The sequence below is a fragment of the Trachurus trachurus genome, assembly GCF_905171665.1.
Source record: "Trachurus trachurus genome assembly, chromosome: 11".
Lineage (NCBI taxonomy): Eukaryota > Metazoa > Chordata > Actinopteri > Carangiformes > Carangidae > Trachurus > Trachurus trachurus.
In genome coordinates, this window is record NC_139904.1 from 19,284,370 (window position 1) to 19,295,801 (window position 11,432).

At 40.9% G+C, this 11,432-nt stretch overlaps 1 protein-coding gene across 1 annotated transcript; it reads right to left on the reverse strand.

Moving 5' to 3' along the window:
• Positions 1-549: 549 nt before the first annotated feature.
• On the reverse strand, positions 550-4,065 carry sgo1 (shugoshin 1; the record flags this gene model as incomplete). The annotated part of the gene is made up of 9 exons (XM_083981533.1): positions 550-706; positions 800-968; positions 1,221-1,400; positions 1,868-1,999; positions 2,120-2,983; positions 3,206-3,270; positions 3,357-3,409; positions 3,568-3,776; positions 3,921-4,065. 9 exons carry the CDS (start codon positions 4,063-4,065, stop codon positions 550-552), a joined length of 1,974 nt encoding a protein of 657 aa, XP_083837659.1.
• Positions 4,066-11,432: the final 7,367 nt, after the last annotated feature.

Consider the following 11,432-nt stretch of genomic DNA (forward strand, 5'->3'; position numbering starts at 1 on the left):
GGTTCAGCACAAAGGGCGCTTCAAGTTTCAGACCAAGGGGACCAGGGACCAAACCACCGACCCTCTGACTAGTTCCGACCTGTTTTCTAGTGCCACAGCCACACATGAATGGCAACACCGTATCCATTAACGTTAACTTATACAACACGATACAGTAAGTGACAAAATTAAGTTTATTGTCACATCATACAGCAGAAGATGCAATAAAAAGGAAAACATGAACTGTAATTTATTAGACAACAATAATATGTCCTCATATTCAGTATTTCATTAAAAAAAACAAGTGTAAGCAAGATGACATACAATTATAAAATGTGATCCTCCGGAAAGTAGCCACTACTACATTTACTCAGAGATAAAGAGTAGAAATGGAGAAAAGAAAGACCATAAACATATACATTTATGTGAATCAGTCACACACACATAAAAATCTAAAACTGGTCACAGTCTCATTACATGTCACATAACGTCAGGAAACCCAGGCTTGAGAGTGATCACTTCTTAAACCTGTATATAAAGCAGAGAACTCTCAAAACAAGGTAGCTGCTCTCAGCGGCATCCAACAAATGACTCATTGTATTTCTCAAATGGCTGCTGGCTCATTGAGTTCCTTGATTTCTGCACAGACCTCCTGCCAGACTTCTGCTTGAAAATGGGAGAACGTAGGAACTGCACGTCTGTGTGCTTGTCTCCACGACGGAGTTTCCTGTCAACAGAAGATAACTGTTCAGCATTCATAGTGAAAAAGTAAAAAAAAAAAAAAAAAAAAGCCAGCCGAGCAGCATTGACGTGAACTTACCCGTTTAGAGAGGGCTCCTTGTAGTCCACCACCATTGTGCAGCGCCGCTTGCGAGCAGGAACAGGGGTTGAGCATCGGGCGTCAGAGAACTTGCGACTGGCTGCAGGGGACAGATTGGTCACATCACACAGACTCAAGCCCCGCCCTGCTGTTCTTATACCAAGCCCACCTGCAGAAACGTGATGGAAGGTGTGATGATGCACAGGAAAGAGAAAAGGAAACAAGAGTTGTGAATATTGTGCATACACCAGTGAAAAACTAAAAACACAGAGTGCAATGAGGGCATGGAGAAGTGATAATACAATGACAATGTCATCTAACCAGGCATCTTGAGTGTTCGCTTATAGTGACAGAGCTTTTAGTGGTCAATAAGTGAAATTTCATTTGGACAAGCAAGTCTGGAAAGTGACAATAGACTTACGTTTCTTGCACGTCTTGATCCTGTGAGGCGTTTGGTGGGGTAAAAGCGGTGGTGCATCGCAGGAGGAATCTCCAAAATTGGATAAGACGCTGTCTATTCTCATCATCTCGGCTTCAACCAGAGGGCTGACAGGGAGCAAACAGTCCTTCTCCATAACCTCCCTGTGAGGCTCCGACAGGCCTAGATGAACAAACACATTGACCACCTTTAATTCACAAATTAGACCCTTCATTAGATAATTCACTCATTGTCAAAAACTGCATTGAAGCCCCAAGAATAGACTTTCAACAATTTTCTTAATATTTACATGCTAGCTATTAGATAACCTCAGGTCTGTTAGTTTCATGACATATTTTGTCATTCAACGAGATTATGGTACTATGCTACAGTACTTAGTTTCTACACTACAAAATAAAAATGGACGAAGGAAGTGACGAGCAGAATCAGTAATACCTGTAAGATCAATACATTCATAAATTCCCATCCCTACACCTGTTATGAAGCTGCGTATTACTACTGCCTAAATACTCAGGAGTCAATACATATCGGGACAACGTTTTCTCAGTCTCCCTGTGGCATAAGAACATGAACACCATTACACCATTATGACTAACATAAAGTTGACTTGTTTCAGGATATGTTCTCACCTTGGTGATTTTCCTGTTCCGTCCCCACAGGGTTAGGGCTGTTAAAGAAGCTGGAGTCGGGGGACTGATGGTGATGAGCTTCTTCTTTTCCAGTCTCTGCAGCCTTAGGACTTGACTCCTCGTCTCTAAAGACTGTAAAACACAAAACAGAGCAATAAATGGTTTAATCATAACCACTTTACCTTCTCTTATAAAAGGTATAAAATGAAATGTGAAGTTGGAGGAGTTTAAGGGACAAGTCTAAAGTGTCACCTGAGATTTCCCGTTTTGGAGGGATGTTTGCTTTCCGTCTAACTTCAGAGGTCCGTCCTCTTCGGGTGGTGATCACTTTGGTCTTGTCAGTCAAAGTCTGCCTCCTCTTGGTCTTTCGGGGGACATACAGGCTGTCCTCTGATTCAGAAGATGGTGATGACGAGCTGGAGTCATCTTGTTTGGAAGCGACAGGTAATGCTTCAGTTCGGGCCTGTCCTTTTCCTGGGGCCTTAGTGCTGCTGGGCGTGGACACCTGACTGTCCTCTGCCTTTGCCTTAAAGGGCGTGATGTGAATCTTCTCTTCACAGTCAAAGTCAAACGTATCATTAAATCCCAGCGAGGTGTTGAGCTTATTGCTCTGTGTTGCAGGTGCTGTTTTAGAACGTGTGGCTGAACGGTCCCGACTCTTGGAGCGGGCTCTGGGTTTGGGATTCTCCCATGGTTTCTTTAATGGGGCACGCTCTGCCCTGCGGCCTCTCTCAAGTTTCCGCCCAGCCGGTTCTGGTTTGGTGCGGGGCTGCTGCTGCTGCTGCTGGGCTTGTTTCTTAGGGGGTTGATTGTTCTTTTTAGATGGAACAGGTTCAGGAGTAGAGTGATGAAACTCCTCATTATCAATGGGATCTGCCATTTCTGGTTCTGGTGTTTGCTGGTTTGGATTTGGATCGTCACTGAGAATAGGACTTGCTACCAACGCCCCCAATCCTGCAGTGTTGTCCCCCTCAGCGAATGACCTCTGTTCCCACACACGCCCAGATCTTCTCCTGCTTCTCCTCTCTGTATGCCGACGCCGAACACCCACTGTAGATGGTAAACGTGCATGCTTGTCACCTTCATGTTGTCCACTCTTTTCAGAGGGTTCATGTTCTGTGACAAAAGACAAAAATCAACATTATAAACAACAACTTAATTTTGACATTACAATAAATGCAACAGTTTCTTAACACTGTTAACTTTGCACAACAGCTATCGTAGAGTGATCTAAAGAGCAGGCTACATTTAAAAAACTCTGAGCCATCAAACAACGGGAATCAATTGTAGTTATGATCAATCCTATTGATATGTGTTATTGTTGTATTGTGTGTGTACCAGCAGAGATTGGTGAGAAATTGCACACTGTGGGCTCATCAGTGCTCTGGCTGACCCGCTTTCTCCTGAAAATCAAAAAGAAACATCTTAAAATCTTGATAAAGGACATTTCCAGGAAATTTTCTGTGGTAGATTTTTGATATAAAGTTACCTTGTCAAATTTATATGGTGCTGTGGCTCAGCCGGCATGTTGGTGGGTTTCATCTAAATTAAAAAGAAACAAAATATCATCCTTTTTACAATGACTTAATAGTTAATAATTTTACATATTTTGATCACTCATCGTAAAACCCAGAAGCCCCTCTAAGATGAAACATTGACTGGATGTGCAGAAAAATAAGCACCGGGTCTCCAAACTGTACCTCTGAAACAGTCGCTGCCAGAGCTTCCTGCTCCTTGAGCTTCCTCTTGAGCAGAAGGAGGTGAAGGAACAGAGCCTGTTGCTCTCTTTTCAGCTGCAGGATCACTGCTTTGGCTTGCCTTACGTTTTCCTTCTCAGCTTGGAGGGCTACGGCCAGCGACTTGTTGTTCTGCTGGACACCCATCAGGATGGTGTGTGTGGAAGCAGTGCCTGAGAGAAAACACGTGTTTGTTTGAGGCTAAAATCCCATTTCCGTATCAACACCTCCTGCATTTTACAAGTGAATAAAGTTAACTGTGGAAAAAATAATGAGCTTTAACTGTTTCCGTTCAAATTGTGCTTTAATTTCCTCACCACTGCTTTTGTTTATCTTTCTGGGCCGTCCTCTGTTTGGAGCCGAGGCACTGGCCAGCCGTTTGTTCCTCTTCTCCTTCATCTTGCCCTTGATATCCTCCAGACTCTGCTGGAAGGACTTCTTCTGGGCCCGCTCTTTCGCCATGACTCGAGATCTTTGTTCAAAGTGGTTTTACGTTGTGTAGCCGATCAACAGCGCAGCATGACGATGATGATGGTGTGGCAAAACAAAACACCGAAGCTAACCTGCTAGCACGCAAGTTAGCATGCTAGATGACATAAACGTTAGTCCAACAGTCTCCTGGAGTTGCGTTAAAATGTTACATACGAAAGCAACTTACCAGCATGCGTTTATGGCCAAATTAGTTGATACGTGAATTAAAGCCTCCAAAAAAGCCATTTATCGTTAAATTAGGCAGCAAAAAGTAGCATTCGTTTCTCACTTTATCCGCCTCCCAGCGAGTTGACGTTCGAATTTCGTACCGCGGCCGCTGATTGGTCGGAATATGAGCTGACGTCACTTCCTCCGAGTGAAAGGACCGTTCGCTAGAGGGCGCTGATGTCCAGCAGAAGGCTGTTTCCCTGCAGAGGAGCTGTACTGATTTAGTATGCGTTTTATTTATCTGTGCTTGAGAGACTAAACCGTAGACTACCACACTGTGCAGCACCAAATATCTAATTATAATTCTCAGTGTTTTAACCAGACTCTATTCACCTTTTTCTTCTTCTCCTGTCCGTCTGTCTGTTTATGGGTAACAAATAAAGCAAAGTAGATAATATCCACCACTGAGAAATTAAGGTGTAGACAGAGCATTAGGCATACTTTAAATATGGAAATTAGATTAGTACTCATCAAGGGTCAGTCTCATTCAGACCCTCCAAAATGACTAATTGAGTGTTTATAATTGACTGCTAGAGATAAGAGCTTGAGCGGTGCTCTGTAAAGTGCTGCATGGATGGAGCTGATAATTGTGTTAATCTAAAAGCCCATGACAGGCAGTGTTTGAGTTATATTCCTTGAGGTTTTTCTGAAACTCTCGTGGCTCTCTCAAACTTAGATAACAGTAATTCAGGAGCAACTTCATCATTTTAGAGCTATTTATTCCATTATGTTCTAGTGTCCAGCTGCTGTCTTTTACTGTTCCTTTTTTTTCTATATATAGGATGCTAACATCTCTGCATATGGGCGGCTTGTCAACTGTCTTTCTTAAAACCATGCTTCCATGCTGTAAGTGCCCATTCCTACCCCTCTCAGGTTTTGCTCGATAAATGTTCCATAAATATTGGATTACAGTGAATACCTAGTCATGATCTCATTTACTTTCCCAAGTCAAAGTCAAACACGCATGTGTCTTACTTGGCAGGGTGCAGGGAAGAAACTTGCACCTTTACTGCATGGCACTGGAGCTAATGTAACATCCATTTGGACCCTTTGTCAGTTAGGATCCAAGAAAGTGTCCATGAAAGCCAACTGAATGGCATTTTGAGGCTGCAAAAAGGACTTTGGCAAAGTGTGGGTGTTGTCAGTGTCACTCTGAAAACAAATGACTTCAGCTGGATGCCTCAGCTGTGAACCAGGCCGGCACTTTCAGCCGAGAAACTATAAGAGAAAGCAGGAACAGTTCTTGATTTGGCTTACTTTCTTACAGATGTTCTCAAAGGGATCATTTCTTATGTAAGGATATGTAGCAGTTAAGCTTTATTACAAACTAAATAAATACAAAAATGCATTACAGATGAAAATCCCACAGCTAACATCTTTAGAGGTAGACATGGCCTTAGAGGTTTGAGTAAGTGCTGTAGGTAGGGGTGCTCTGTTACTAAGTGAGCCATACAAACCTGAAATGACTCACTGTTTTAATAATAAGATCACTTCTGTTTACATAAAAGGTGTATTATTCTTGCTAAAAGCAAGTAAATGTTACAGCTGGTCGCTCACAGCAGGGAAATAGTGAGTGGTGTGTTTTGTGTGTGAGTGTTTTTGTGGGTCCGTCTGTATTAAAAAGGAAAAAGATAGACAGAGAGGGAGGGAGGGAAACATAGAAAATCAGACAGAAAGACAGCCAGAGGGACTCTGCAGGTTTTAGCTCAGCTTGCTTTAATGGACAAATCCATCACACAGTCATTTCATACCACCCCTGACTATCCACGTGTCAAATGCCTGGAGAGAAACTTATTATCACAGGTACAGGAAAAGGACAGAATAGGGGGGACTGAAAATAAAATGGAGTGAGTGTTGTGGCAGCCAGGGAATTTAAGACACAATATACAAAGAATAGATGACTATGGATGTCAACACGTATGAAAACATTGCCTTTTTTGGTAAAACAGTAGCTTCTACAAACAAATGTTATCTGTGATGCACTGCTATCATTATCAAGAGATCACAAGCTCATCTCTGTCCAGTCAGATCTCCAGCTGCACCATCCCTGTCCAGACGTTCTGACTGGCCAATGAAAAGATCATCTGCTTTTCTGCCAGATGAAAAGTATTAGCTCTAATCTGTGCACTCACCTCAGCTGCAGCCAAAATACACAGCCTTACTGTTTAATATGGAAAATATGCGTATGGTGCCATTCTCACAATTTATGGTAATGAAATCATAACACAGGTTGTGTAATCAACCCCAAAAGCAGAGACAGAGCTTTAAGACAGAGGCACCTTGAGGAGATCAAGTTGTAGCTTTTTTTGAGGGGGTTAAATTGATGCACAACTGTAGGACAGATATGCAGTTTTACCACCTACATGTTTACTACTGTATGCTCTTTAGCTTAGTTTATAGCCTGGCAATCAGAGAAACTGTGATGTAAGATGGCAAAGATCCAGGAGTCTATGTGAAGTGAAATTATATTGAGACTTAATTTTCAAAGGATAGCACCTTGAAATGTATCATCTCATTTTTGAAGCGTCCTTATATTATATATATTAAGAACCTATCAATATAATTATAGGCTATATGTGCCTCAATAAAACCACTTCAATTTCAACCGGTGTGAGTTGATGTAAGCCAGAATCAAAATTGAATTTTGAATTTGCATAGTTACTGATTTTAATGTGCAACCTATATGGTGGGTATAATTTTAGAGTGTTCCTTGACAAAATGACCACGCATAGAGGAGAAAACCAGTCCAACAGCACAGTAAATTAACTCAACAATCCTCCGTATTGATTTATTATTGCAGAGTGACTCAGTATAACAGTTTTGTTAGAATAGTCAGTGCCTGACTGCACTGCTAACGAACCACACCAAGGGAGCACTGCTTTACCAGCACATCTCTTTGGACCCCGATGACAGAAACACCGAGCCACAGACACACAATTGGTTCACCGTAGGTTGCAGCTTGGTCATTATGCCTTACAGCCTGCTCCTCAACACCCTGCTGAGCCATTTACTTCACAGCCAACATCCCCTCCATTTACTGATCTGTTGCTCCGTGCCATTCTGCTGCACTGCCTCCGCTGGACCGGAAAGCTTCACAGGGACCAAACAAATTCTGTCTGGTACTGCAAGAGCAACAATAGGTACTTAGGACTGAACTGGTCGGGCAAATTAATGCCTCTGCCCGAACTTTCAACTGTTCAACTGCTCCCTGGACAGCTGTGGAAATGTGCTGCCTGAGACAGATGGTGCTTGTGCCACAGCTCCACTCCCACTCACCTTTTGTGTGCCCACTAGAGCCGGAGAAACACAGCTCTCACAGGGCAGAGCGTAGGCTATACAGCTATTGTAGTGCTGGACTGCCAACCTGTATATGTGCTAAAATACTTTCAATAATTTAAAATGCAGGGATTGCTGTTTATCAAAGATGTGAGGTGACTGCTTGAGTCAGTCATAAGTGTGACAACAATAACCTCTGATATTTTTTTTGTTTTTTCAATCATACACCTGATAAAGTGGAATTTGCTTTTCTTTTAGATCAAGATAATAAATCTAAACACTTTTTCACATCTGTATGGTAAATATGTCATTAGAGTCAGCAGCTGGTTAGCTTAGGTCAATATGATGGCTGGAAACAAGAGGAAACAACATCTTTGACGACTTTGTAAGAGGGCAAACGTCCTCCTATCCATAAAACGCACCAATTAATACTTTATACTAAATGTGTTTAATCCATACAAAAACCAAAGTGTAAAACTCAAATGTTTAAAGGACCGTCATGTTCCAGACTATGTTTTGGATAAAGTTACTGGTCCTGGTAAAGAAATAGTTCACTACATATTACTGTAACCCAATAGATCCACAATAACCAACCATAAAACAATTGTCAGATTTTATACTTCAGTTTTTAGAGGTGCTGGTAGACACAAGTTTTTATTGTTTACCTTTGAACACACCCAGGTCCACTGTTTCTTCTTATTACCTTTCTTGCCCTTTAAAGCCGTAGAATCAATCTACTCAGACAAATTGTATTTGATGTTGATCTGTTCTTCCAATCATTAATATATAACAACTTGATACATTTAAATGTATTATATGATGTAGTTTAAAGCATCAAGATTTATCCCTACGAGCTTTATTATACTTGTATAAGTTGAACTTTATTTGTACAGCACTGATGCCTATTCAGACCTCAGAAGTTTTGGATTGAGAGGACATATTGGTGACGTATTTTATAATTTATTTTCCAGTTGAATTTCATAAGATCCTCATAGTCTCATTGCAATTACCCATGACCACCTTTGTTTAATGATTTGAATTGAAGTGCAGTGTGCAGAAGTCCAAATGCTGAATCCTCATGCCAAAAGCTTATTATAGTCTTTTTTTTCTCTACGTAAATAGCGAGCAAAACTGCCCTCACATGGCATGCACAGCTCCACTTTGTACCTTTGTACTCTCTCCAGGTAGAAGAGAATAAAAGAAAAAATCCATGGGTGCCAAGTCAGGCTTTTGTGTTGCTGACATATGTTTATGTGTGAATGTGCGCATATGCCACAAATTTGATAGAGGGGTAGGAGACAGAGAGCCAGTGGAGAGAGCAAAACGAAGCTGTGAGATAAGGAAGGTAGGTGGGGGTGGGGGTGGGGGGGCAAGAGGTGAAGGAGAGAAGGCAGTGAAGGCTGGCAAGGGAGTGAGCCAGGGAGTTAGGGGCCAAAGGAGGTCTGGATTCCTGCAGCCTGTGGAGAATCAAGCATCCCCCACACAGATGTTCACAATCACTACCCCAGACAATTAATAATAATAATAATGACTGCTGTGACAACTGGGAGATTTGGGAGGCAGTGATTGATTGGATGATAATTCTGTGAATTGGCTGGTGGAATTATTTACTTTGGAGTGGGTGTGGGAGACAGAAGCAAAAAGTATCTAGCTAATTAATCTGCAGCTCGGTGTCAGCTGTCTTGATGACAGACGAAGAGAAGAGTCACAGAGAGTTGAAAAAGCAACAGTAACACAGCCTCTGACCTGATGAACGGAGTTTAGTCTTTGAGGGAGGTTAAACATAACCATCATTCAGATTATGTCAACTGTAAGATCATCAGCGATAACTCAAATGAACTCAGAATTAAAATACTGCCATGACTTTTTCCACAGCCTTGAAACAGAAGAATCTGAAAGCCTGCATGACGTGCATCCAAACCATAAACTCACTGCAGCTCCTCAGATCAACAGCCGTACCACAGTAGCGCAACACACTCTCTGCAACTTTAGGCTTGTAAAATTTACTTCTAGGAGCTTACCAATTGCCAACCATTGCTTGAGGCAGCAGTATATCAAAGCTCATCAGAAAGACAGACAATAAAGAAGACATTCCTGTTTTGATTTACCACAGAGAATGACGCTGGAGGGGATGCAGCAGGGGGGAGGGGTATCTGTACTCTTAAATAATAATAGTGCAAAAATACCATCAAAATTTCCTAAAGATAAATAAAATGGACGGATGTGTCCTTTTCATTATGTTTTTATGCAAATACCTGAACACAGACCAAGGAAAGACTCGCAGTCTTTGCGTGCTGCTAAGTAGCAGTAGAGGATGAAATGGGCTTAGGTCAGAGTCTGAGTACAGAGAGTTATGGGATTGGGAGGAGGTGTTGCCTGACTGCATCCTGGCACATCAACATTTCTGTGAGCGTCTGGGTGAACACGTACACAAGAAGCTGCTGAAATGACTAGACATTTGTTCCCGCACTGTGTCTTATTTAATAAATCTGTTGTAACAAAGATCCATCGCACAAACAGACGAGCGTTACGCTGAAATGCAGTTGCACTTGAATACTGATTCATGGAGCACTCTTTTCTTCTTCTTTCTTCTTTCTTTTCAGTCTTCATTATTTGTTTTTCAGTCTTGAGCTGTTCAATTTAGTTTCTATTCTTCTCATTGATACAATATTTTGCCCTTTTCAGGATATTATATTTTTAATACGCACAAATTAAAATGTTTCATGGATCACATAACTACTGAGCTATCAATCAGTATTTTAAAGAAATCTTTTATAGTTTTTGAATGATTCTTAGTGTGCTTTTGTCTGTGCTCTTCAGATATTATACTGGTGTCAGAATTTAACAGTGATATATTCAGTGACCTCAGCAGCTCAATAATGCAATACAATTTCAATAAATTTCACTTTAACTTTTTGAATTTTCTGCCTAAGAGACCTTTTCAACTACTCTATGGAGTTCAATATTCAATGACCTCTTCCTCTTTTAAACATAATAACAAATCAAATATATGACGTAGTTGTCATTTCAACGCACACACACACACACCTTAATATATTGAGTATCTTTTGCTTATATTAAGCTTTTTCTGCCATTTCTTATAAGCTATTCATTTTCTTAGGAAATATTTACAGCTGAAGTGAATGGACAGATTCTTCCAATCATCCTCCACACACTCCACAGCTACACTTCTGTGTACTTTCTGCCACAGTCACCATTTAACTCTCTCACATTTCAGCTTCTTTTTCATCTTTTATATTTTTCATCTTTCATCTTTAGCTTTTTCATTTTTCAGGCAGTTCATTTTAGCCATTTCGACTGCAGCTGGAAATTTATTTCAGCTGCTCACAGATGATTTCAGCAAGAAAGACATTTTCTGGTCTATTTAATAAAATGCATGTTTTGAGGCATTAAATTGGTGTTTGGACATTTTCATCACTCACCCATTGGGGCTACACCAGTCCAAAAGTTAGGTCAATAAATAATTGTTTGGAATCCATTATGAGTATCCACAGCTATTTTTTTATTGGGAAAATAACATTTTGAGTTAAACATGCTCTTCTTGGCATTCATACACTCATCCATATCTATACACGCAGACACACAGAGTTATAGTCATCATGGAAGTTCACCATTCTGCATCTTTCTTAAATCTATATTGAATTTAACTGCAAAGTCCATTTTAAGAGGGACTTTCTTGAATGTTACACAGATTATCTGCAAATCTATAAAAGTAAATAGAACAGAACAAAAACACTGTAAAAAGTTGTACTTCTGTGATGGCTACATCTGTGCGTGCACTCACACACAGTCACACACACACACACAAACACACACTCACATCACAGCTCATT